The sequence below is a fragment of the Podarcis raffonei genome, chromosome 1 (genome assembly GCF_027172205.1).
Source record: "Podarcis raffonei isolate rPodRaf1 chromosome 1, rPodRaf1.pri, whole genome shotgun sequence".
Classification (NCBI taxonomy): Eukaryota; Metazoa; Chordata; class Lepidosauria; order Squamata; family Lacertidae; genus Podarcis; species Podarcis raffonei.
The window spans coordinates 126,642,994-126,670,916 of record NC_070602.1 but is presented as its reverse complement, the minus strand read 5'-3'; the positions used below and the strand labels follow the sequence as shown (position 1 = coordinate 126,670,916).

The window sequence follows — 27,923 nt, the reverse complement described above, 5'->3', positions numbered from 1 at the left end:
AATGCCCATGCTCGCGAAAGGTCGCGCGGGGCGTTGCGTCACCTCCGCTCCCCTTTCGCCCTCGCTCAAGATGGCGGGAGTGTCGCCTCACGCCCACAAACCCGAACACCTTATCTGTTGTTTTTTTAAATAAATAAATCTGGTTCGCGGCAGGTAATGAGAAAGCGCGAACCGAAAAAGTTTTAAAGTCTATCCCGACTATTCTCCCCCGCCCCCACTACGCCTCAGCTAACCGCCACAGGAAGTAGTTTCCCCGCCATTTCCGGGGCAAGGTCTGCGCACGCGCGGGCCGTGACCCTTTCCGCGCGTGCTAGCTCTGTGGGTCGGTCAGGGGTGCAAGGAGTCCTCGCAGCCGGAGCAGGAGCCCTTGTAAAGCGCGCGCCATGGTAAGCTGCTCGCGCTTTCCTCTCGAGAAGTATTTGCAAAGGGTTGGGAAGAATAATCCATATTTTCTTCTTTCTCCCCCCTCCCTCTCATTCATGCAACTCTTGAGTCTCTGTCTCCACCCATTCACGATGAAAGGTGTTCTCCTGTAAAATAGGCAGAAAGGGACCCCCCAGTGGGGTTCAGTTGGCTGGCGAAGGGTGGGGCGGCCCCGGTGCAAAAGTGCATAGCCCAGGGCAGGGGAGAGTGGACGCCTGCCTAGAATTGTAGAGGCGGAAGGTTTCCCCAGGGTCATCTAGCCCCACCCCACCCAATACAGGAGCCTCCACGTGATGCACGCATGAATGGACTGCACGCAGCTCGCCTCCACAAGGCGTGATGGCGGGAGGTGGACGAGGCAAATCCCTGGAAAAGTAACTCCATAGCGATAGCTGTTGTTAGTGCAGAAGGGGTAGTTCAGTTCGTAGAGCGTGAGACTCTCAGGGTCGTGGGGTCAAACCACAGTTTGGGCAAAAGATTCCTGCATTGCCGGGGGTGAGACTAGATAACCCTCGTGGTCCCTTCCACCCCTTGGTAGAGTACACACGTGCTGCATGCAAGTACAGGGATTAAAGCCCATCGTACTTTTCCAAGTCCTGAAGGGGTGTGAGGTGGTGAGGAGGAAGTCTTTTGCACGTGCCTCCTTCACCCTGTCTTCCCCAGTATAAGGAGGAGTGGTTACTTAACAGTCAATCAAATCTGACAACTCCATGTGCTCTTTATTCTTCCTTATTATCTTATCCTTTTATCTTCTGAATCTCTTGACAGTGAGTGGCAGGAACGTCCTCTGCTTTGCAACAAGTTGTATCTATTGTGTGGTGAAGAGTGCAAATTGCAAAGTCAGTTTTTTTGCTGTATCAATCGTTGACTGTTACTGAGAGTGGATAGTTGTTGGTTCAGTAGTGCTGCAAAGGAAAGGAATTATTGGGCAAGCGGAGATGAGATGAATCCTTATCGGGTCAAATTAGTTGATTTAAGGTAAATCCCTACAGCACAATCCTAACCATACCTACTCAGAAGTAAGTCCTATGGGACTTGCTCCTCTGTAGCAGTCTCCTTGCTCATAATAGTGTAGGAGCATGCAGGGATTGTTATTGCCAAAAGTGGGGTATGTGATGGACTAATCTAAAGCAATTTGGTACCAGTTGAAAGAGTTGGTGCTGACAATATGCTCTTACTAAGATGTAAACCAAAGCTTGTGTAGAGTCCCAAGTATTTTTGCACAATGTATTGTAAATTCCTAACTCTAGAGAAGTTTCTAGCAAAAGCTTTACTGACTTGTATCCAAATTGGTGGCTGACACTCTTTTTTATTTTTACTTAATAATATTTGTTGCTGAATACTCTTGGAAGGGACATACTTGTTAAATCTCTTAATAAACTACTTTATTGAGGATGGGTTTTCAGACGTTTTAAAGTCTCTTAATCACTCGTCTTCAGAGTTGAAGACTGCAGACTTGAAATTGGATTCTGTGGAAATAAGTCAGTGGGACTCGCTCCCAGGAAATGGAAATACTTTAATTGCTGGTCACAGTTAGGCACCGTATTTTTCGCACTATAGGACGCACCGGTCCATAGGACGCACCTAGATTTGGGGGGGGGGAATAAAGGGAAAAATTTTATCCCCCCCCCAGGCGCGGGGCTGGGGCGGGGGAAGCCCGAGCTTCCCCCTCCCCCAGAACGGGACCCAGAGCCATGCCGAAGCTGTGCGCAGCTTTGGCATCGCTCTGGGAGCTTGCGGGGCTGGGGGAGGAGGAAGCCCTCCGCCAGCCTCCAAACCATGTCAGGAGACAGCGGGATGGCGCGCTGCGCCTCTCCCGCTGTCTCCCGAGTTTGCGGGGCTGGCGACGGGGAGGAGGAGGCTTCTCCCCCCCGCCAGCCTTCTAGCCAAGTCGGGGGACAGCGGGAAGGGCGCGCTGCGCCTCTCCCGCTGTCTCCCGAGTTTGCGGGGCTGGCGACGGGGAGGAGCAGACTTCTCCCCCCCGCCAGCCTTCTAGCCAAGTCGGGGGACAGCGGGATGGCGCGCTGCGCCTCTCCCGCTGTCTCCCGAGTTTGCGGGGCTGGCAACGGGGAGGAGCAGGCTTCTCCCCCCCCCCCCGCCAGCCTTCTAGCCAAGCCGGGAGACAGCGGGAAGGGCGCGCTGCGCCTCTCCCGCTGTCCCCCGAGTTTGCGGGGCTGGCGACAGGGAGGAGCAGGCTTCTCCCCCCGCCAGCCTTCTAACCAAGTCGGGGGACAGCGGGATGGCGGCGTTCCGCCTCCCCACTGTCCCCCGAGCTTGTGGGGCTGGCGGTGGGGCTCTCCTGAAGCCTGGAGAGCGAGAGGGGTCGGTGCGCACCGACCCCTCTCGCTCTCCAGGCTTCAGCGAAAGCCTGCATTCGCACCATAGGACGCACACACATTTCCCCTTCATTTTTGGAGGGGAAAAAGTGCGTCCTATAGTGTGAAAAATACGGTAATTCCTTCTCTGGCTCCATTGTCCATTTGCTTAGCTTGTTCGAGAAGACTTTCAAATTTCCTTCTGCAGCAGCGACCTCTAGTGTCCAAAGAGTACAGATAATCCAGGCCTTCTCCTGGTTTCTAGCTGTTTCTGTAAGTGTCCATGCTGGATATCTTTGGAAACCACGAGAAGGCCGGGAAAGTGAGCCAGCGTCATGTGATCTGGCTAGCTTCATTTTAGCACTCTCTGGTTTTCTATTAACTCCTACATAGTTGCTCTTTAGCCCGTACGTAGTTGCCTGCTTAAATATGTGGATTTGTTTTGCATCTAGCCTTGCAAAAAGCTTCCTTTTAAATATGAAATTGAATACTGTACGTTGCTTTTTACAGAAAGTAGTAGAAGTCCACCCTTTACTATTTTAATGCTTCCAGATCAAAACATTCTTGGATAAAATGTTTTGGTTAATGGGTAATATCTAAAATCGCATGAGAATATTTCCTTTCCTTTTCCTCCATGCCCTACAAGTCTGCCCTAGAGTCCTCAAGTCAGAGCAGAATTGGGATTATGAGGGAACAAGAGGAAGGGGTATTCAGTTGTGCAAGCGAACTTCCAGTGCACCAGTGGGTGGGCACAAGTAGATGGCCTCCCAAAAAACTGTGTTAATAATATCCAAAGTTCAACATGCTTTACACTGTGGAATGTTAATTTACATTTCTTGCTGTTAAACATTTTCTTGTCGTGCTATAGTTTAACCTGAACTTAAGGTTCCTATTGATGAGCCTTGAATACCTTTCTGTGATATAATTTGGTTGCCCTAATAAAGCTATTACACTAAATTGAATGTTGGTAGATTTTCTGTGGTATCTGTAAGTTTCTAAATCACCAAAGCTTTGGAAGTTGTCCGAAAGCCATTGCTACAGGTATGCCTATTCTTCCAGTTTGAAACACATAAGCAATTTAACTCTCTACCTTTCATTTCTATCTTCCAGTCACATCCTTGTGCAAAATTTATTTATTCCAATGTAGTTAATACTGTTTTAAATCAGATCACCTGGGTATATTTAAATAAGGTTGGTATTTTTTTCTAGGGAAAATGGCTTTTTCAGATAGCTTTTTCTGCAGAATTCTTCATGTGAACAAGATCTGTGGAATGAGACTCATTTCTTAACAGCATGCGATGCCAATAATTTTGGTGTTGGTTCACATTCATGATGTCCTTTATTTGTAGAAAGGAGTCACTGAGTAATTAGGAAGCATCTATCTTAAGATCATGTGTAAAAAAAACCTACACAAAGTATTTAACTTTTTCTTGAAGTTGCTTTACCTAAAATGTACTGACATGTGTAACACTTCATTGGCCATAATGGGGATTGTATATGTGTAACTATGTTTTCCCCCAGATTTTTCCTTATTTCCCCATCATTCCTTTCACTGTGATGCAAAAGTGGTAGAATCACATGTTTGCTGCTTCAGATGACAATGTGCTTATTATACATTATGACTTGTGATTTGTTTTAACAGGCAGGACAGGCATTTAAAAAATTTCTTCCCCTCTTCGACCGTGTATTGGTGGAAAGGTGTGCAGCTGAGACAGTAACTAAAGGAGGCATTATGATTCCAGAAAAATCACAAGGAAAAGTGTTACAAGCCACTGTTGTGGCAGTTGGAACAGGCTCTAAAAGCAAGGTAAGCTTCCTAGCAAAGCTTTTTATAGCTTTTCAGATAAGAAACATGTAGATTTCTTAGTGCTCCAGGCAAAATCACCTCTCCACTCTACCTCAAGCATCATGAGGATTGTGGTACAGTGGCAGCAGCTTTCTAATTAACATTTCAAGGTGTGATTATCTGCTTGCTGCTCTCCTAGGCTTCTCTCCCCCAGCTGTTTTTCTGCCTTTCCTCACTTACACATCAGCCTCAGTTCTGGGCGCCACAGTTCAAGAAGGACACTGACAAACTGGAACGTGTCCAGAGGAGGGCAACCAAAATGGTCAAAGGCCTGGAAACGATGCCTTATGAGGAACGGCTAAGGGAGCTGGGCATGTTTAGCCTGGAGAAGAGGAGGTTAAGGGGTGATATGATAGCCATGTTCAAATATATAAAAGGATGTCACATAGAGGAGGGAGAAAGGTTGTTTTCTGCTGCTCCAGAGAAGCGGACACGGAGCAATGGATCCAAACTGCAGGAAAGAAGATTCCACCTAAACATTAGGAAGAACTTCCTGACAGTAAGAGCTGTTCGACAGTGGAATTTGCTGCCAAGGAGTGTGGTGGAGTCTCCTTCTTTGGAGGTCTTTAAGCAGAGGCTTGACAACCATATGTCAGGAGTGCTCTGATGGTGTTTCCTGCTTGGCAGGGGGTTGGACTCGATGGCCCTTGTGGTCTCTTCCAACTCTATGATTCTATGATCACCATACGCCTCTTCTTTCCTCAACCACCACTATGATCCTTTCCCCCAAGTTCTTAGACTATTTGAGAAAGAATTGGAATGGGCAGTGGCCGTTTACTCTCTGGCATGTCTTCATAGCAAAGAGCTAATGGTAGCTGAACTCCTTGCTTTTCTTAGTGATAAGGCCTGTAACGCTGTAACTCAATGCAAACTTATCCGTAAGTCCCATTAAATGTGGCACAACATTGTCTCCAAGCAAACTTTCATAGGATTTGGGTGTAAGCTTGGAAGAAAGGAAGAATTGGTTTTTGTGTGCATGTAACAGATCTGTGTTATGGAGCAGACTTCCCCATCCTAGTGCCCTCCATTTGTTGCTAAGCTGCATCTCCCATCATCCCTGCTGGCTGGTGCTGATAGGAGTTGGAGAACAAAACATCAGGTTGGAGGCCACTGTGGAGGTTGTGTTGAGCGCTTTCTCTTCCAGCCACTCTTTGTGTCTTTTCTGGTTTTGGGAGGGGGCAAAGGGCACTCATCTAAAGGCATTTTACTTTCCTCCTCCTGTTGGGTAAGTGGCTCATAAACGGTCTATGTGGTGTTTATTTACTTACTATGTACTTCACAACGGGACACCTCTTTCCTCTCTGCATGTACCCTCAAAATCTGTTCCAGGTGTGTGTATCCTGGAGCAGTTTTTGAGGGTGTGTAGTTACATTGAGCATGCAGAAGTCTGCCAAGGTACTGGAACAGTAGTGTTGATACAGCCCTGTATTTATATTTTGCCTTTGTGCCGAAAGCCTGGGAAGATGCTCTCTGGGTAGGTGGTGCCAGTAACTTGTTCTGGATGGGGTTGCAGTACGTAGCTTGTGGGTACTCCTGGATACATCTTTGTCATTGGAGACTCACGTGACCTCTGTGACTTGCGAGTGCCTTTTACCAGCTTTGCTTAGTTTGCCAGCTACGGCCAGATCTAGATCTGGATCACTTGATCACCATGCACTAGTAGCCCTGAGATTGGATGACGGCAGTGTGCTTGCTTTGAGGCTGCCCTTGGGCCTGGTGCAGAAGCTCCAACTAATGCAATATTCCAGCTGCATTTCCACTACAGAAAACTTTTTAAGAGCATTGTAACATACGTTGCCAGTAACTATTCTTTGTCCCCTTTAGGAGGGAGAGACTCGCCCAGTTAGTGTAAAAGTTGGTGAGAAGGTTCTGCTACCAGAGTATGGTGGAACAAAAGTTGTACTGGATGACAAGGTTAGTATGTGAATTAAATTTCTATACTGTATATTATACTCTGTATGCCACTTTTATACTTGCTTAAACACTTATTTTATAAACAAAGCCAAAAGCAGTGCTTCTCTTAATTTTATGGAAGATCACATACATTTCGTTAGAATCTTCATGCCCTTTTCCAAGAAACCTCAGTGGTCTGCACACCTAATTCTCATATACCTAATAGTTTCCATATGCTATGTTCCGAGATGTATGCACACTGCCTCAGTCTCTGCCTACCTTCTATAAACATTTCATTGATTTCCTTCATCTCCATCCAGAAGTAACTGCATCTGGAATAGCCACTGTCCTCTTTCTGCAACCCCATTCCTTTGTTGTGGGAGGTGGAGAAGAGATTTTATTGCTTTTAGGCCTGTTACCAAGAAGTAATGAAACACATTTGTGACTTACCTCCTTGGGGAGAAACCTGAGTATGGAACAGGCAAGACTCGCCCCTTGTAGCCACTGCAGTAATTTCCTTGTGGTTTAACTTGCCTGTATTGGAATAGAAGTTTGCCAAGTGTGTGACCTGCATTTCAAAAATTAACAACCATTGCACAAATTCTAGCATTTGTATGTACTATTTTAGGGCAAAACCATCTGCGGAAATAAGTTTGCAAACCAATGTAAAGTGGGGGAAAGTTAAAAGTTTATGTATATGTATGTAAACCTTAGGTGAGATTTAAAATCTCAAGAGTACATGGGTCTTTTACAGAAGAATTCCAGCTGAATCTCTTAATTTTCTTTTGAACTCCTGTAAACTATTCCAATCAATTCATCTGAAGTCTGTCCTGGGGGAATTCAAGTCCCTTTCAGAGCAATAGCAATGATGAAGTAGAACTGTCCTTGGGTTAATATTTGTATAGCACTGATCCAAGGACATGTCATAAATCTCTGTGTTGGAAGAGCGTCAAGTGTTTCAGCTTTTGAACTACTTAATTGTTTATCTTCAACATGGACAAATTTGTTTTCTTTATTTGCAGGACTATTTCATATTTAGAGATGGTGATATTCTTGGAAAATACGTGGACTGAACAGTTCATCTTGCTCCGTTATCATTAAGTTTTCATTCCACAAAAAGTGCTCAAATGGTTCTGTTCCATCATGTAAATAATTTCTTTATTTTCTAATAAATGCAAATTCTCCCAAATTACCAAGTATCATTGTGACTTCAAAATAAAACAATGTGTATAGCCAAAATACATTTCTTACTATCTTATTCTGTGTGTTCTGTTGTTTTTTTTAAAAAAAATATACTTAGAGCAGCTTGCCGCCTAATTAAGTAGCCAAAGCATTTCAGGGTGAAACAGTGATGGCCTGTGATAATAATAAAAAAGAGCTATAGACTAGGAGCCAAAGAACCATGAAACCAGTTTGGGGTTTAGTTTCCTGCCTCCCCAAAAAAGCATCCCTCCTGTGATGCACTACAGCCTTCTTTACATCATGCCATTACAACGTGGAATCCTAAAGAGCTTTTTGGACCAATTTCTCCATCTTGGGGGGGGGGAGCATCAGAATGCTTGCAGAGTTCACAAGTCAAGTATAATTATCCCTTAAATCCCTAAAATTATTCAAGTCAATGAATAAAATAATTGCTTCCAACCTGGAAAACATCACATTTCTCATGAGGAGCTACGGGTGCACAAACTCAAAATGGCCATGCTATTGTGCTGTCACGGAAGGGTTACCAGCATTTGAGGGAAATGAAATGTGCAATTCTTTAAAATTAGGGATGTAAAGCAGTTCCCAGAAAAGCTACTGTGTTCTGTTCAAAATGTTGCATGCCAGCAAATCGAACAAGGGAAGCGTATCCAATATTGAGAAAACCAAACTAGCTTAGTCAGGCAAATATAAAATGATGACACCTACTGTTCAGCTCCAGACATCATTGGAGAATGCTGATTATCTGGACCCATTCTAGTTTGGTGTCAAACTCCAGTTTGGAACTGAAACAGCCTTGTTTAGTGTAGAGGGAAGTGCAACTTTGTTGATTCTCTTGGATTTCTCGGTGGCTTTTGATACTGTAGAAACAGTATCTTATTGAAATAACTTTGTGGGTTGAGAGTGGAGGGCACTGTGTTGCTCCTAATTGCAGGGCTGGTCTCAGAGGGTAGCATAGGGAGGTTTCCGTTCAGCCCCATGGAAACTAATCCATGCAGTCCCTCAAGGTTCTGTTCTGTCCCCTGTTCTCTCTATATGAAACTGCTGTATGAGGTCATCAGAAAATTTGAAGTTTGGATGCCACCAATATGTGGAAGGTGGGGTGTTTCCTAGGTCTGAGAATTGGGGGACCACCTGTTTTTATGGGGTTGCACACACCCTGAAGGAACAGTTATCTAGGACTGTTCCTCAATACTACTTAGTCACTGGAGCCAGGGGTCTTTGGTAATATGGAGTGCTTATGCTCAGGTTTCGCTGCTGCTAGCCAATCCTGGACAGGGATAGCTTGGCCACAGGGATTCATGCGCTGATGACCTCCCATTTTGATTAATGTAATGATTTCTCTCAAAATGTTTAAAGGAATGAAAAGAAGTGGGAAATACTTTTGCCCTAAAAACAAAATGGAGGAAGGCATGCAGAGATAATATAAGGCACATCAAGACCCAGACCTGCAAATCACAATAACAAGAGGCTTGGAAATGAAATGCAAAAATTTGACACTGAAATAATCAATGCTCTTGATGAATGAGAAACCTGATTTAGAATGCTGTATACTTGCTTGGCTAGAGAACATGGGGAGAGCAATTCAAATGATGGGAATCCAACATGTGAATTCTGCCCGGGTTAAAGCAACAGCGTTCAAACCCTAATTGGCAGCTGAGGGAAGTTGAGCTCAGTGGAGACAACAAAAACCCAGAACCACCTACCCCATAGTAGACCCCTTCCCCATCTTCCATAAAGGAAGGGAAAAAGGGGGAAGGAAAATTTGGGAATCTTTCCTTCTGTGTACTTACTTAAGTTAACAGTATCTAAGCCACTATGTTTAGGATTCAACTGCCAAGAAATAGCCTCTGCCTTGTAAATTATGGGGGGACATGATGCACAAGCTATGCAGAATGTTATGCGCAACAGCTGAGAATGTTCTATCACCCCCCGCAAGGCTATATCACAGGGAACAAGGACAGTACTGTTTATTTGAAACTGGCTTATGGTTTAGTGGTTGATAGGTCAGCTTCAGGAAGGGCATTACTGCGAACCATGATTCTCTTTAATTAAGGATCACAACCAAAATATATTTTACACCTCCCCTTAACAGCAGGGATAGTCAATATTGTAAGGAATTTATGAGGTGCATGTGGAGAGGGAGAGAAAAAAGTTCCAACACCATAAACAAATCCAGGAGCCCAGGATTCAATAAAGCATTTTTAAGTATGCCCAAAGGGCTTGGGTTTTGCCTTTAACAGCACATATTGACACCGTTACTAATTTTGAAAAGTTTCCTCCTCATCAAATAGATTTGCCATGTGGCATGGGTGAGGGGATTCTATTCAAGAAATGATATCTGAACCCCACCCTCCAAGTGTGCAGAACTTTATGGGTGGGTGTCTACTTTAATTCTAGAATGGTATGAATGAGGGCACTCCTTAAACTCCAGTGGCTCTGAATATCATAGAATTTGAAGTGCTGTCTACTGAAATGAATGCAAATAAGTTGCAAATAAAAAAGACCTGCACCACAGATCTCCCAGTGTCACCAGATAACAGTTGGATAAGAATGAAATGGTAGACTTAATTAGACTGAGAGGTCAGAAAGGTGCACCCAAACTTCCTTAGAAAGACGTGGACCACTGCCAGAAATTCAGGTTTTCATTGAGATGAAAGGAAATAATGACACAAGTGCCTTGCTTCCTCTAGCTTTCTGTCAAGTAAATGTTTTACCCAAATTCCAGTTTGTTGTAAAGTAGACAAAGGTATGTTTGTACATAGTCACCTTATTTCCCCATACATAATTCTCTCTTTTTAGCCACACTCTACTGTAGGTGGTCTTCCGGATTGGTGCTCCTACATGAAAATACTAGGGTATTCTTTTAAACCATTTTGGATCCTATTAATATGCCAATGAGACCTAACACCTGTCCTCTTTATTAAATTAGTGTACTGTATAAAAGTAGCTGAGTTGAAATTGATCTAGCCAGAAACTGAAGTGACAGTGGAAACACCTGTTTTTTGGTGCCAAGTCACAATGAAAGTTTTGTTCCCATAGTTTATGTTGCTCCTACAAATGCAAATGTAATAAGCAAAACAATAAATTGATAAACTTGGTGTTGTACTGTTCTTTTACACACCTTGTCCCATTGTCTGGTCTGCCTGGCACATATGGTTATTATTATTCAGGTTAGTTTTACCCCCCCCCAATTTTTAGGTGGAAATTTATTTATGGGGAGGGGGGGTTGGTAGCTATTTTTATTAAAGAACGAAGTGATTTCATGTGATTGCACTGCTTCAGTGACAGGAGTGCAAATAATTGTCAATTTCTGCAACACTTAAAATAAAAAGCTCGATACAAGCCAAACCCTCTTCCCTTCTAGAGTGAAAAAGTGATCCTGATTAAACCAAAAGCCAGGCTCCCCCCCCCCTTTTTGTTATGGAATAGATCTACCAGAGCAACAAGTCAAATTTAAAATTTCAAACCCCAAACCTTCTTTAAATGTTACTTTATCTTTTATAGAAAGGTTTGATGCCAGCAGATGAAAGCTAGGCTCCCTGACCTGCTACTAAAGCTAGGAGCTGTGGCCAGTTTTCTGTCCGTGGTCATCTTCTCAAGGGCAATTAATTCTGCTTGCTTTGCTAAACCCGCTCTGAAAAGCAAGCAAATATGAAAGGGCTTGGTGAGCGAAGTTTTCTGAGAAGGAAAAAGCTGGGGTTTGGCCCTGGTGAATGATGGGAAGCTGTAGACATGTTTGGCATAGGCACTAAGGGTGTAGCAATGGTTTGTTTTCATAGACCAAAGTTATAAGATTTTGAGTTCACCCGTGCTTCTTCTAAAATGGAAAGGCTCCATTCAGAGGTTAAAAGGAAACCCAGTTCTGAACTCTTATGACTCTTATTGTTAAGTTGTGGGCGAACATATCAGACGACACAGTGATTCTTCCAAAGCAGCTCTTTGTTTGTAAGCTGGAACAGAACTGAAATGAGGAGCTCAGTCAGCCTGCTTATATAGAGCTCCACTAGAATGCAACAGTAACCATTTTCTGTAACTAGCCAATCACTGAACGTCACTTTCGATCCTTCATTTGCATACAAACTATCCAATCACTGAACGTCACTTTCGATCCTTCATTTGCATAACTATCTACAGCACCCCCCTGCTGGCCCAGGGTGATAACTTCAGTACATAACACTTATGTTACAATGGACAGGCTAAGAAATGTGCTGGATTGACCACAAATAAAAGTGGATGCAATATTTCTGTTTACTGCTTCCTAGCTTCCCCCTTCAGATCAGCATTGTTCTCCTGAAGGCGCATTCAAAAGCCCCTGAGGCAGTCTGGCCTTCTCCAGGCTGCTTAGGGGTTATGGTGGAGTAGGACTTGGGAGACTAAGGTTGAAATCCCAACTCAGCCATGAAGCTTGTACACCAGGTGACCTTGGGGCAGCCACTGCTTCTCCACCTAGCCTACCTCACAGGGTTATTGTGAGGAGAGAATGGGGAGCCCTATGCATGCCACTTCGAGCTCCTTGGAGGAAAAGTTGGTTATATTGTAAATGGAATAATAATAATAATAATGTGCTATGTTTCAGAGAAGCATCTGCGAGGTGACATGTTCTGGCCACTGCCTTGCCCTGTTGTCAAAAGTTAGCAAGGGCAGGTAGCATGGTCGCAAGCGATGAGAAACACCTCCGCCTTTCGCTCTGCATTTTTTTCCAAAAACTTATTTGCGCCAGTTGAACCAAAGGAGTGTCTCCACCCCCATCAACCAGCCCAGACACTGAGGTCCAGCTCCGAGGGCCTTCTGGTGGTTCCCTCCCTGCGAGAAGTGAGGTTGCAGGCAACCAGGCAGAGGGCCTTCTCAGTAGTGGCACCAGCCCTGTGGAATGCCTTCCCATCAGATGTCAAGGAAATAAACAACTATCTGACTTTTAGAAGACATCTGAAGGCAGCCCTGTACAGGGAAATTTTTAGTGTTTGGTTTTATCACTTTATTAATAATAATAATAATAATAATAATAATAATAATATGTTGGGAACAGCCCAAAGTAGCTGGGGAAACCCAGCGAGATGGGCTGGGTATAAAAAATTATTATTATTATTATTATTATTATTATTATTATTATTATTATTATTATACAGTATTTCATTATACGCCTGCTGCTAAGGGTGTTTCTTATTTCCCCTCCTCCTGTTCCTGTGAACGTCTAAGCAAGCTTCTCTGACACACCCATTACTTTTTAAAAAAACAGCACGTCCTTTGTTTTTGTCCAGGCCTCTTTCTAGTGCAGCGTAATTATTATTGTTATTATTATTATGCTTTATTCCCGCGCAGTTTCACCCTATCTATCTATAGATATATTATTATTATAGATATATTATTATTATAGATAGATAGATAGATAGATATTATTATAGATAGATAGATAGGCGCCCTATCTATCTATCTATAATAATAATAGTAATATTTTATTTATATCCCGCCCTCCCCAGCCGAAGCCGGGCTCAGAGCGGCTAACAACAATAATACAACATTCTAAAATCATTTCATTCTAAAATCAGATTAATGACAACCATTATCTCTAGATTTATACACCGCCTTTCCCTCACAAGCCCTCAGGGCGGCTCACAACCTCTCCTTAGCCCCCTTTCCCGCCCTTTCCTTTCCTTCCCGCCCTCCGCCTTTTCCCTCGCCGTTCTATTGCGATTCGGGGGGAGCGCGCGCGCGCTGTTCTACCCTCTCCTCCTCCCTCCCCCGCCCCTGTGAGACTTCTGCTCTTCGACGCTCGCGCCCGCCTCCCGCCCCCGCCGACCTGACGTAGGCCGATCACGTGCTTCTCCTACCCGTTCCCGCCGGGCTTTCGGCCCTCTCTGGGTCTCATCCCCCCCCTCCCCGCGGAGGAAGCTCGCTCGTCTCGCGTTGTCCCGTCCGTCGTCTCGCGCCTCTCCCGCCTCCCTCCTCCTCCTCCTCCCCCCCCGCCCTCCCCGCTTGGTTAGTTGCTGCTGCTGCTGTGCCACCGCCGCATCCGGGTCCTGGCGCCGCTCGCTGTCACTATGGTCATGGCGGAGGGGACGGCTGTGCTGAGGAGGAACAGGCCGGGCACCAAGGCCCAGGTAAGCCCGGCGCCCGCTCGATGGGTCCCTGGCTCCGGGTGGGAAGCGGGGTGCCGGCGGCGGCGTAGGGGGCCCCGGTGGCGCGGCAGGGGGGTGACGGGGGCCGAGAAGCCGGCGGTGGCCGAGGCCTACTCGCTCTCCGCCGCGCTCCGTTCTCCGGGGAAGTGGAAAGAGGCGCCGCCGCCGCCCGGTGTGAAGGGAAAGTAACGCGAGGGTGGGATGCTCCTCTGAAAATGGCAGGCCGCACTGTTTTTTTGGGGTGTTGGGGGAGGGTCGGGGGTTCAGGCAGGGTCCTGATCCGGCGTTGACCAAAAAGTGGTGGGCGGTTCTTTCCCCCCCCCCACCCCCGTGTACTTCGCGAACGTCTGAACGGCCTTGCGTGTCCTGCGGCTCGAGCAGGGATTTCTGGGAAGGGAGGCGAATAAGAGGGAGTTGCGGGGAAGGGACGTGGGTTGTGGGGTTGTTGTTTTTTCCAAAGCAGCTGCTTCGGAAATAAAGAGAATTTAGGGACGTGACGTTGGTTAGGAAAGGAGGGTTTAAGGTAAAGGGTAAAGAAACGGCATGTAACCTGTGCAGGGAGGAAAGAGGAAAAAGAGGGTGTTTGGGGGAGAAGAATATAGGGGTGCAGGGAAGAGTTTGACGGAGTTGGTTGCCCCACAGAGAGTCCATGGGGTGGGGTCTTGGGAAGGTGACTTCAGGTGCTGGGTGCAGGGAGAAGATGGGGAAGATTGCGTGTAAAGGGGGCAGTGACTTCATGAATACAGCTGGGAGGAGTTGGAGGGTGGTGGTTGGAGTAGAAGCGGTCTAGCCTGTATTTTTCAGGGCTGGTGTCTGTGAGGTTGCTCATGTACTTGCTGTATATTTTTTTTTAAAAAAATGCATATTTGGCAGAGATTCGTGTTGACTTTAATCTTGCCTGCTGTAATTAAGACCCAGGTTACACCTATCTGTGTTTAACCTTTCAAAACAGTTGGCGTTACTGTATTGAGAAATGCGAATCTTTTCTGTCTCTCGCTCTCCCTTTTCTCGGTGTATTGTTTTAACTGCTGTCTTGAGTGTGTGCGTTCTAGCCATTTCCTCTCAAAACTGGATGCAACTTGTACTGATGTATGTTTTGTCTTATTTCCCCCCACTTGCCATCCTTTTATAGTAGCAGTTCATGTGGTATATACATAAAAATTTAGTCCATCTTGCTTGACTTTTAAACCGTCAGTAACTTGGCAAGTTAAAAAGTATAGGTAGTATTAGTATTACCCTCTTTTTTTCATAGGCTGAACTGCTGATAAATAAAACAAGCACAACAATTTCCAGACATGGCCAAACTTGGGCCTCCAGATGTTTGGGGACTACAGTTCCCATCACCCCTGACCACTGGTCCTGTTAGCTAGGGATGATGGGAGTTGTCCCAAAACATCTGGAGGGCCAAGTTTGGCCATGCCTGCAAGTTTTGACTATTCAAGACAAATTCTCGGCTATAAATTATATGTATTCGTTGTATCGTTGTATACATCGTGCTTTATTTTGACTGAAGGAAATAACCTGGAGGCAAGTAAGTTCATTTTATAATTTAGGTTAAAGAAAACATTTGTGAAGTTATCCTGGGATAGTACCAGAGGAATGCACCAACTGAAAAGGGTGTGTGTGCATGAAATGCCCAGTAATAAGTTGGTTCTATAGCAAACTAACTAGATAGGTACATTCATCTTGAAGGATTGCATATCATATGCATCACTGAGATGTTGGTCATACAAATGGCTGGATACTAAATTAGATATGACGCCTGTTGTTATTTTCAAGTTATTCCCCTTACTGCTAAAATTATGTAGCCAGACCTTTTTAAAATCCAGTATTTCTGTATAAAGTATTGGTCATCATTTTTCTGTGCAAATTAAGTCTTATGACTTGCATTTTTATAGTGTTTTCTGGTAAAGCATTAAGGCTTGAATAAAGTAGCAGGAAAACTGTGACATACTTGGGATATTTTTCGTCCACCATCTGATTGTAACTTCCTTTATGAATAGTGAAAAAAAATGATGTGACTAGTTAGTCATTTTCACGTATGTTCTTATCTATAGCATTACTCTTTTTCAGTAACATGGTGTTTTTTCCAGTTGAAAAGATTCATGAGTCATCCTCTTGAGAAAGCTGTGGGAGACATACCTTAAATGTCTCCTGTAAAAGGGGTGTGGGCTGATAACTGTCAGTGTATTATGTAAAGGCAGATAGATGGATAGATAGATTTAGAAAAGATTGCAAACTTTTTTGAGTTTCTCCTGGCACATCTTAAAATTCAGTGCATTCATTTAGAGCAAACAAGGACAGACTATAGCACTGTAAAGACTGGAATTATTACCATTATAGTTATTCAACCTATTTAATTAAAAGTATTTATAGTCAAAATGCCCATCACAGAAAACTAGTTTACCATTGACCACTGGGATATTGGAAACTCTGTATTGCAGCCCTGAACATTTTTTTTTTTTTGCATGGAGTTAAGTTCTATTGAAATAAATAGCACTATTTCCAAAACCAAAGTATTTAGGATTGCAGTCTAATAGCCCGGCCCTGTGCATGTACACTGCCAGGTAAGTTTCACTGATTTGTGTGACTTCTGTATAAGTGTGCAAAGTTGCAGCTGACATTTTGTAGTCACTGAGGACAATTAGGTAATAGGTGAACATGTCTCAGTAGAATAACTAAGATATTCTCCTCCCCGCCCCTTGCAATTCTGTAGTGAAATATTTAGAATGCTGCAGTTGGCCTCACTACTTGCTTTGCTGGTCAATAAGTATATCAGATGGGATACAGAGACTGCTACATCATTGCAGTGTCATGGCTTGTGATATTGCACTGATGTTATTACCTGACCCTGCTGTAAGTGTAGGTTGCATATTGCTGCCTTGGCAATAGCTACTTTTACTAGATCCCCACATTCAGCTAGTTGCATTAACTCAGAATTGGACAATAGAGATGGTGAAATTAGGGATATCCTGAAGGACTTTACAGTCTTGTTGGAACAGCTGAGCATTCCTAATAATAGAATGGAATTGCACTTGGACATTTGTGTGCAACTGCACAGTATACAGCTGTGTCTGTTCTGTTTTGATGTATAGCACTCTTAAGTGCTCTTGCAATAATGAATATCTTTTGGACTAGAATCTTTCTGTTTTTAATCAGTTTGCTATAAGTCTTTTTTCCCTTTACTATCTTAGGATTTTTATAATTGGCCTGATGAATCTTTTGAAGAAATGGACAGCACATTGGCAGTTCAGCAGGTACATCATATTTAAGTTCATTTTGTCCACCTCTCCCCTCCCCATTTCATTTATTTCTGCTTCTTACTGTTTGTTAATTGCCTAGAATATATCTCAGTGCATTTCTATAGTTACAAAGACAATTCTACTTGTAGTATGTAAAGAGCAGCTGTGATTGTTTGTGATAGGTTAGCCTTTAGCACACCAGGAAGACAGTGGTGTTCCATGCATGCTGTTACTTAGCTTTCTTTCTTGCAATTATAGTTGGGTTTGTTCGATCCTCAAATGCCTTCACAGCAATAGGCTCTGGACCACTGAGCCCATGTTCCTTCTAATACAGGGGTCAGCAAGCTTTTTCAGCCGTGGGCTGGTCCACTGTCCCTCAGACCATGTGGTGGGCCGGACTATATTTTGAAAAAAAATAATGAACGTATTCCTGTGCCCCACAAATAACCCAGAGATGCATTTTAAATAAAAGGACACATTCTACTCATGTAAAAACACACTGGTTCCCGGACCATCTGCAGGCCGGATTGAGAAGGCGATTGGGCCGCATCCGGCCCCCGGGCCTTAGGTTCCTACCCCGTTCTAATATGTCAGTATTACATATTGTGCTTCCAGTAACAGTTGCTCTTCCATTTTGGAACACTGGAGGCCCAACATTAGAACGGGGTGCAGATTTTGAGGTTGTGCAGGGAAAGGATAAGGGAAGATCTATTGTGCTATCAGAAGTCTGCTGTGCAACAGCACTGGATCCAGCTCTAGCAATGTGTGTTGAGAAATTTCTACAACAAACTTTGCCACAGTCTTGAACACACTTGAGTTTATGTCTGACATTATTATTAACATCAGTGAAATGTATCTTATTTAAATATTTCTTTCCTCTAGTATATCCAGCAAAACATAAGGGCAGATTGTTCAAACATTGACAAAATTCTTGAACCTCCAGAAGGACAGGATGAAGGTGTTTGGAAGTATGAACACTTAAGGTATGAGCTGTGCTGTAAAAAATAAATAAATTGTTTGAGCTTAACTGAAACAGGTCTCTGGAAAAAGGCCTTGGGGCCTTCATCCTTGAATGAGTGCCTGCTTGGTATTGTCCAAGTCATTGTCCGTATCATAAGAAGAAATATATTTTACGGTTAAACAAACTTGTTTCTGTCACTACCAAAGCCATTTTGATTAAATTCAAATTTCTCATGATATACTCAAGTTTACAGACCGGGGTGGGGGGCGGACTTCAGGCCAAGGGTCAAATGCAGCCATCCTGGATTCTCTAGCCAGCCAGTTTTTGTGTGATTCCCACCCACCCCACGACCGCACTTTAATTCCAGAAATAACAAATTACGGTTTCAGGATTCTGAACCTACTGCTCTCCAGATATTTGGTCAGCCCCAGGCAGAATAGCCAATGGTCAGGGATGATGGGAGTTGTAGTCCAAAGCATGTGAAGGACACAAAGTTAGAGAATGCTAAATGACAGCATTTATAATGCTAGATATAATCCAAAATATTGCATTTCATAATCATTGGACTGTGGTGTTTTAATGGGGGAGGGAAGTGATTATCTAACCCAGGCATGTCCAAAGTCCATTTCGGGGGCCTAATCTGGCCTGCCGGTCGGTTTAATCCAGCCCCTGTGGCAGTTTATTTCCTGGGGTAAAATCCTCAAAAAAGGTTAACAACTTTGGTCGGCCCTTTGTTTGGCCCTTATGGCGCTTCACTTCATCAAATCTGGCCCTCTTTGAAAAAAGTTTGGACACCACTGAATTCTAACCTTCTGTGTTCTAAAATTTTAGGCAGTTCTGTCTTGAGCTTAATGGCCTTGCGGTTAAACTTCAGGTAATTTATTATTTTACCTTCCTTTTGACAATTAAAAATAACTTTTTTATGTATTTGTGTCTTAACGCTTCATATTGTTCTTCAGTGCTCTGTTTCTTATTAGTCATGGTGGTAGGAATAGAGAGAAAGTAATTTAAACGTGAGGTCCTATGCCTGGCGTAATCTTTATTTATGGTACAAATGTTTCAACAGACTGAATGCCATCCGGATACATGCACGCAGATGACAGCAACTGAGCAGTGGATATTTCTTTGTGCAGCTCATAAAACTCCCAAAGAGGTAAGAAAGGAATATAAAAAGCAGCTGCCAAGGCTCTTCCCTGCATATCAACTTCACACAACTGGACCTCCAGCCTTTATCCTGCTACCATTTTCCATTCACTATTTGTCTGTAAGATGGTTCAGTTGTTCAGCATGAAGTGGTAAGCACACGTGCAAGTTGGAGATCAGCTATAATTTTCATCTGTGGAGTATACTTGCCTGCCACCATAAGTTACTGTGTACTTGAAATTCGGTCTTGGTAGTAGTAGATACAAGTGTCATTCCTTCAAACCACATCACCACAGCAGTCATGCTTCAATTTAATTTGCTCCTGGCCTACAGCTGTTGAATCTTGACATCATCTTATGACAAACTTAGTTTTCTAGCCATGACTGCACATTTTACTGGGTTTTAAAAAAAGTTTTCATCAATCTTTTCCAAGCCAAGTACTAATTTGTTTTTCTGCATAAGAACTTGAGTAGTTTTGCTTTTTTTAAAAGAGTAATAAAAGCAAGCAGGCTTCCCCTTTACCTGTAGCATGTTGTTCAGAGCCTTCACACTGGAATAGTAATAGTTCGTGAAAAGACAAATATGTTCAGACACTTCCATGGATAAGCACTTACTGAGCATTTACACAATAATATATTTACAACTTTATTACTTTTTTTAGATACCACAAACACATTAGACAGGGTCAAATTGACTTGCTTGCTTGCTGTCATGGAAGCCTTTAATCCATTTTATCTCTATTCTGCATCATCAGCAAGAATACTGGTGAATAGACAATTAGAGGAACAAGACCGGGTTGCCTGTCTCACTTCTATTACTTGTATTGTTGATAGAGCCATTCACTACAGCAAAATGGAAAGATTTGTGGTGTCAGGTTGAAAGCAGGGCAGATCTGGACTGCACTATATCTAGATGACATAATTTTATCCTTGGAAAAATATGCGTTTCAGACCATAGAAAACTCTGGTGCTATTTTGGGATATAAGATAAACAGGCAGAAAGTGTGTGTGATTATGATCTGGATATAACAAAGAAACAAGCTAGATATCTAGGAATAAAGGTGGTGTAGATAGCCAAAGGACTGAGAAAATTACTAGCCATTGGATCAGGAGCTAAAACTAGATTTAGAAAGATGGAAGAAATGAGTTTCTCTTGGATGACCAAAGTAAAATATGATAAAGCAGTTTTATGAAGGTTTCTATTTTTGTCTATTTCATTGTGAGTATTGCTTGATTTGCATGAATAGAAAAGCAGAGAATTTTGGTAACTATATGTCAGGATGTACACCAATAATAGAAACTAATACCTCCAATCAGACAGGAGGACAAGCAGTTACAAATTTATTGTCATTTTATGAAGCTGCTCAATTGAATTGGCTAAATGTATGGTTATTAAGGGTGGCGCTGTGGGTTAAGCCACAGAGCCTAGGGCTTGCTGATCAGAAGGTCGGCTGTTCGAATCCCCGCAACAGGGTGAGCTCCCGTTTCTCGGTCCCTGCTCCTGCCAACCTAGCAGTTTGAAAGCACGTCAAAGTGCAAGTAGATAAATAGGTACTGCTCCAGTGGGAAGGTAAACAGCGTTTCTGTGTGCTGCTCTGGTTCACCAGAAGCAGCTTAGTCATGCTGGCCACATGACCCGAAGCTGTACGCCGGCTCCCTCGGCCAGTAAAGCGAGATGAGCGCTGCAACCCCAGAGTCGGTCACAACTGGACCTAATGGTCCCTTTACCCTTTACCTTTACCTTTACCTTATGGTTATTACAAACTAAGGATTAAGGTGTATACTAACTGGAATAGCTTTATATGAATACTTATTTAGGATTATTGGTGTGGTTGTCAAGGAAAGAAGAGAACATCTGATTATACAGCAAGTTTTTATAATATGGAAAAAGGAAATACAGTGTGTACATTTATCTGTTAGGCTCTCTATGAAAGCATAGTATTAGGTTTCTTAGGGGAAATAGACCAGAAGATTCTGGAAGTTAGGGAATTCATGGTGTATCTTATTTAGGTCATTGGAAGGGAATGGGGAGATATTATGAAGGTATGAAATTACTCAAAAAGGAGTGTGGACATTCTCATGGTTTCCATACTTCAATTTAAGGATTTTTGAGGGGGTGCGCATCGCAACTGTATTAAGACAGTTGCCATTTTGACAGCTTGAAGAAAAAGTCAAATGGCATGTTAGCAAAAAACTACAAAGTACTTTTGGATTTAGGAAGGAAGGATCACTATAAATAAGCATTAGGTAGGAAACGGGTCTCTATTTTTCTATCCCAGGAGAAAAATGGAATGAGATCTGGTGGGGTCTTTTTTTTAAGTCTCTCATTGAGTCTGTCAGTATGAGAAGTGGTGGAATTGTCAGATGGCATCTGATTTTGGGATGTGTAAATAATACATAGCATAAATTAGATTGAGGAGGATATTGCACGGGGAGTGACATTTAAAAATAAAATTGGCAGCTAAAATCTTGTGTCCGTATTTTGGCTATATGGAAATGGCTAGTGAAGTGTCTAGAGCTCGAAGAGATGGGCAAATTAACTGACTTGATTCACAGGAGAAATTGTAGTTCCCAGAATATTATGTTTGTTTGATAAATGGGACATTTTAAAAATAATTAGAACAGAATATCAAGGGAAGCGCAAGGTTTGACAGGAGTTTATTTTTTGGAAATGAGTTTTGTAATTGTTACATGGATGAATAAATAAGAGTATGCTACTGTGACTCTGTGTGTGTCACTCTCATGCCAGTTCTTAAGAGGAATTACACGCAGCATGACAATCTGCTCCTGTTTTTAGATGTCTGAGTCAGTAGGTATAATCTTTGTGTTCCTACTTCAGTAATAGTGTCTACTTTGCCAATTGTTTTGACTTTCTTTTTTCCGACCTTGAACCATTATCTGAACAGTTTTCATAGAATCCTAGAATTGTATTGTTTCTTTATAGGCGTATACATAATATTCTGAGTGTTTTCCTACAAAAGCTCATTCCCCTAAAGCAAGACAACCTTTTCCCCTTACTATGCCATCTTTATGGGTGTAGGATCAGAGCTAGTAATAACTTCGGATGGCATTCCGTTATGCCCACCCATTTGTATAATGGAAACCTGATTGTGCAAGAGGATTTCCAGTTTCTCTTCTCTCTTTCTTGGGTCCTTTCTAGTGTCCTGCCATTGACTACACCAGACACACATTGGATGGAGCTGCATGTCTTCTGAATAGCAATAAATATTTTCCCAGCAGGTAAAGCTCTGTGTCAATCTGCTTGCTTTTTGAAATATTCATGATTGGTTCTGAAGGCAATAATAATAATAATAATTTATTATTTATACCAAACCCATCCGGCTGGGTTTCCCCAGCCACTCTGGGCGGCTCCCAACAGTATATTATTATTATTATTACTATTGTTATTATTATTATTATTATTATTAATAATAAAGCGACAAAACATCAAACATTTAAAAACTGCCTTCAGATGTCTTCTAAAAGTCAGATTGCTGTTCATTTCCTTGACATCTGATGGGAAGGCATTCCACAGGGCGGGCGCCACTACCGAGAAGACCCTGTAGCTTCACTTCTCGCAGTGAGGGAACTGCTAGAAGGTCCTCGGAGCTGGACCTCAATGTCCGGGCTGAACGAATCTATATATAGATTTGGTGAACAAATTACTGCCAGAAATAATTTTTATATGGCTAATATATGAAGGTAATACTGTCAACCATCATTAAACATTTAGTGCAACAATAGCAGAAGTAAGGTCCATGTATAATTTTTTTTTTTTAATTGCTTACAGGGTTAGTATAAAGGAATCCTCCGTAGCCAAACTAGGATCGGTCTGCCGTAGGATTTACAGAATATTTTCACATGCATATTTTCATCATCGCCAAATATTTGATGAATACGAAGTAAGTACTCTGCTACTAAAGCTACAATTCTATACCCACCTGCCTGGGAGTAGATAGAGGATTGTGCTATACGTACCTTAATACGGTATTGAACTAGAGGTCATGTTGCGATTGGTCAGAGAGTTGTGCTCTTATTGACACTTGGTTTTAGTACCAGCATTTATTTCTGAACTTGACTGAAACTGAGTTGTTCTTAGAGACCACTGCTGAGTCTCATTTTTTGCTTCAAAATGTGGTATGTGTAGAAATTCTGTTTAGCTTGTGGAAAGTGGGTAGCGCTGTGGTCTAAACCACTGAGCCTCTTGGGCTTGTGATCGGAAGGTCGGCGGTTCAAATCCCCGTGACAGAGTGAGCTCCTGTTGCTCTGTCTCAGCTCCTGGCAACCTAGCAGTTCGAAATCACACCAGTGCTAGTAGATAAATAGGTACCACTGCGACAGGAAGGTAAACGGCATTTCTGTGCGCTCTGGCACTCGTCACAGTGTCCCGTTGTGCCAGAAGCAGTTGAGTCATGATGGCCACATGATCCAGAAAGCTGTCTGTGAACAAACGCCGGCTCCCTCGGCCTGAAAGCAAGATGAGCGCCACAACCCCATAGTCGCCTTTGACTGGACTTAACCATCCAGGGGTCCTTTACCTTTTACCTTTTACTCCAAAATATCCAAAACTCCAGACAGATTCCAGTGAGAGTAAGTGAATATTGGCTCTTCTTCACATTCTTAGTGTGCAGTGTTTTGTCTGAGATAGGCAGTGGGACTTTCACGTGCCTCAGATCTGAAAGCAAATTATGTGGCTTTCTTCTTAGTATATTTAAGTGTGCGTTACCTTGTTGCATGAACCCTAGCCTTTAGATTCAGCAGAAATTACAAAATGTTTCCATGTACTAAGCAATAATTCAGATGATTTGACAATAGTGCAACAATCCTTATTTGTTACAACTGCCTACCTAACTAGGATTCTGCGTATGAAACTGTGGAGTAGCATCCCAGACTTATTTCTGTCTGCCTGATTGACCCCCTGCTTTTGTGAGCGGAAAGAGTCTCAAGAGCAGAGGGTTGATCAAGCATCCTGATGGGCCTTTTCTCCTACACGGAAGTCTCCTTATAGGAAATTATAACATGGTCATGATTAATTTTGAATAACTTCTTTCCCAAGTCTGTATTTCACTCTGTGTGTGTATGTGTGTATATTAATGCATTTTTTATTTTTCTGTCTTAAGAATGAAACCTTCTTGTGTCACCGGTTTACCAAATTTGTGATGAAATACAACCTGATGTCCAAGGATAACCTGATCGTACCAATTTTAGAAGAGGAGGTGCAGAATTCAGTTTCTGGCGAAAGTGAGGCATGATGAGTGTCGTGGACTGAATGATTCCGTAATTAACATTGTGTACTGTATATATCATTTAGAAACGTCAATCATGTATCCTTAGAGCTTTGTTTAGTATACTTTTTGTATGCTGTGTGCGTTGCCTCTTAATATGGAATATGGTTTAAGTTATTCATGAGCTGTATATTCAATGTGGCATTCATGGTTTTTAAATAAAATTAGAATTATCTGTTTATACTGCCTGTTAATAAAAGAATTTACAGTTCTGTAAAATTGCTGCTAAACAATCATTGGATCACAATCTTCAGACCTTGTCCAGTTTAAACCTGAAGCTTCCTATATACTGATGAAGTTGGAATTTTAGCCTTAGTTTGACTAACACCAGAAGCTTGCAAGTCCATTTAACTCTTTACGTTTTGTATTTTATAGAAAGTACCCTTGTTTTAGTGCCCAACTTTTGCTTTTTTGGGTGTGCGCATATGTAGCGTCTAAACTCTTGTAGTATGTGTGTATCCAAATATTCATTATTACAGTATTAATACCAAAAGGATAACACTTATTATACTGCCAAAAGTGTATTCTAGATTTTTTCTTTATGGACTTGCCTTTCTGTATCGGTGGAGACTTGTGTATCGCAAAAGACCGTATGTTCACTTCATTCACCTTAAGGCAAAGATTCCCCTCCGTGTTTTCCTTCCTGCACCTCTTGCCAGTGGGTAAAAGCAATTTGTGTTCCTTTCTGCCTACAGTAAAGTGCTCTGTGGCTTATACCTGTGCATATTTATAGTAATTGCTTACAGGTGATACCTTGCATTAAAAGTTCATTTTACACTACTGCAGAGTGTGCCAAAATAGCCTTGCTCATTTGTAACAAAAGGGTTCTGTGGAATTTTGAACCCTGCTCATCACAGTACATGCAGCTGGAGATTCTGTCTTACCTTTCATCCATGCAAATACCACCTGCTTTATGTTCCAGTAATTGAATTCCACCCCAACCCCAAAATCTTAAGTATATGTTCCTTAAATAGCATTTGCAGGTTTGCGTTAGTGTATATGAATGCAGAAATCTAAAAGCACTAGCAGTGATCAAATGGACTTGGAGAGATTTTTTATTTTTATTTTTTTGAAGTGGGTGTATTCTCCATTCACATTAAAACATTAACCAGTGCCCCTTGATCTGTTGAAATGGGCAAGTTTCGGGTTTTATGTTGCCAAGCTGACTTCACACACACACACACTTCATTTTGAAGAGTGTTCATTAACGCAGAATGAAAGGTGCAAATTTATTTCCTAATACTCATAATTTGTGTTTCAGATTAGCATTGTGTACATGCCTTAATTGCAAAAAAAAATATTTCAAATTGGGCCTATCTAACAGCAAGAATGCAACCTTACATCCCTTTACAGGAGAAGGGACACTTAGCCCCACTTGCTTTTAACAGGGCTATGTTGGTGGCAACTTTGTTGAGAGGTTCTGCCCCTCTGTGCTGTTCTTACTTTTCAATTTAAAATATGGTTTTAATGGATAACAGGGTCATCACATCAGATGTGTTCTTAGCAACAGCTAGTTATGTCAGTTCACCCAATGTAAGGCCTACCTTGAGTAATGTAGATGCGATTGATACCTCAAAGCAAGTGGCTAAAGAATTTCCCTTTCAGAGGTAGCAGGATATATATGGTTATTGTCAGAAATGGCTGATTCAGGGCAGCCTCCCCCAGCCGGAAAATGAAATAGCACTATTAAGCATTTCTGTGAAAGTCCATGGTGCTTGAGGCTGCAACAAAATCTCAATGCATCTCCATATTATTCTGGTGTATGCCTCTGAAATGGCTCATCTTGTTTTTATCAAATAAACCCAATTCTGCACTGTAAACTTGACTTCGTATTATCAAGTTAAGTAACTGGGGCACTGCTTGTAACCTTCTTTAATGCTGTTGACTCGAGTACCTCTGATAATGTGTGCACACATGTGCCTGGCTGATACTGTAGAACTTCAGTAAGCATAAGTGAACTATTGACTTTGTATGGTAAATATATATTGAGGGTTTAGCTTACATTCTGCATTATAGGGAAACTGAGATGTGTCTGTCTTTTGAATTACATTGTAAAAAAAAAAGTAGAGGTTGCAATTAAATCTTTTTCTTTTTCCATACCAGTCTATTTTGCTAAATTGTTTTGAAATTATTTTAATCAAGAGAGTTGCTGAAGTTTCATATATAGAATCCCTTGGTGTAGCCAAAGAGTCTGTATTAATTGAGTTAACTGGAGATGACTTGAATGTGTCGTGTCTTACTTGCAGAGGATTTATTAGAAATAAAAATATCTGGAGGATTTTCCCATAAAGGAAATAATCAGCAGTGTTCGTCAGAACCGCTGCAGGGATGGAAAGGGTTGAATTCCCACCCCTTGACTGCTCTGATCCAGTTAATTATCACTCCTGCTGATGCAATTTGTGTTTTTAAAAGTCTGCACAGGAACTTTTAATCTCGCATGTATTTTGAACCTTTGTACAATGCAGCATCATATATTCATAAGGCCTCTACAACGAAAAGTAAATCAAGGCACTGGGTTTAAACCCGTTTATCTCTCTTCTGTAGGTCATGATTTCCAGTCATTCACAAATAGCCACCTAATAACACTTATGACTGCACACTATTAGTGATTTGTTTTTAGTACCAATTTTTTATTATAGTGTTTGAGTTTGCACTCTTTTAACATGAGGAGAGTTTAAACCTGAAACCTAAAAATGGCACACGGTTCTCTATGTACAGTTTTAATTTGGTGTTAAACCTTATGATATTTAAAACAGTATATTAAGAGAAATGCTGCTGTATTACATTTCAAACACTTTGTAAAAAGTCTTATGTTTTGCAGAAGAGCAGAAGGCAACACCCTATCTGCGGTTGCTTCCAATTGACAGAAAGACTGCTGAGATGTCATATAGTGCTGTTCTAGAAATTCAATATCCCAGTAAAACACCTCACTCAAAAGTTAGCACTTCCGCCAACACTAAACAAATAAGAGTTGTGCTATTTACCTGTACTTTTTTATGAGCATATTTACAGAGTTGAGGGGAAGTATAATGTGCACATGTTTGTATAAGACAAAGGGAGAAAATTATACCAACACATATAAAAGGCAAATTCTATTTTTACATTTTAAAAAATTATGTACAGGTCCATCTAATCCATTTTCTGGTCACATGCAAGTGACCTGAGTGACTCCATCTTCTTGGTCAAACTGCCCATCATCTAGTTCCCTTAGTATGCCATCACTGCTGCTGAATCCGGCAAAGCTTTCAAAGTGGACTGCTCTGTCCCTGGGCCAACATTCTGCAGAAGGCGATAGATGAAACTCATCCGTAGCTTGTGTATTTTGTGCAGGCTGGGAAGTAGCTGTGTCTAATCCAACACTTCTGCTGGGAGCCTTTCCCTTTTCTCTAAGTTGCTTGGTGGATTTCTTCTGAAATGGAAAAAAAAAGAATATTTGAATTAAGAGTTCACAGAGGAAGGGAGCTGAAAGAATGTGCACTTGGATCTCGGAACAAAAG

General features: G+C 42.3%; 2 protein-coding genes and 1 long non-coding RNA gene across 5 annotated transcripts in view; 1 reads left to right on the top strand and 2 right to left on the bottom strand.

Moving 5' to 3' along the window:
• The first annotated feature begins 161 nt into the window (after positions 1-161).
• LOC128399820 (MOB-like protein phocein) lies at positions 162-26,523 on the top strand. 2 transcript variants are annotated; one of them, XM_053361599.1, is made up of 8 exons: positions 13,571-13,778; positions 16,991-17,053; positions 17,921-18,021; positions 18,831-18,873; positions 19,066-19,152; positions 22,302-22,381; positions 22,932-23,043; positions 24,262-26,523. In XM_053361599.1, the coding sequence occupies exons 1-8, from the start codon at positions 13,719-13,721 to the stop codon at positions 24,391-24,393; spliced, it is 678 nt and encodes a 225-aa protein (XP_053217574.1). In that variant the 5' UTR covers positions 13,571-13,718; the 3' UTR covers positions 24,394-26,523. The 2 variants fall into 2 exon arrangements, with proteins under 2 accessions (XP_053217582.1, XP_053217574.1); XM_053361607.1 differs by lacking the exons at positions 13,571-13,778; positions 16,991-17,053; positions 17,921-18,021; ... (3 more) ...; positions 22,932-23,043; positions 24,262-26,523 and adding exons at positions 162-386; positions 4,381-4,545; positions 6,409-6,498; positions 7,500-7,735.
• LOC128399829 (uncharacterized) lies at positions 6,493-12,424 on the bottom strand. The gene is made up of 3 exons (XR_008327271.1): positions 11,171-12,424; positions 6,928-7,006; positions 6,493-6,846 (listed from the first exon to the last, which is right to left on the bottom strand). It is a non-coding gene; the product is annotated as an uncharacterized LOC128399829 (long non-coding RNA).
• Positions 26,524-27,035: 512 nt separating the features above from the next.
• RFTN2 (raftlin family member 2) overlaps positions 27,036-27,923 on the bottom strand; it is a 50,930-nt gene continuing 50,042 nt past the window's right edge. The window contains exon 9 of one of the 2 annotated variants that reach the window (XM_053361575.1): positions 27,036-27,832. In XM_053361575.1, coding sequence (XP_053217550.1) covers positions 27,572-27,832 — 261 coding nt within the window. In that variant the 3' untranslated portion in view covers positions 27,036-27,571. Of the gene's footprint in view, positions 27,836-27,923 lie in introns of both variants that reach the window. The other variant, XM_053361566.1, reaches the window with a different exon arrangement.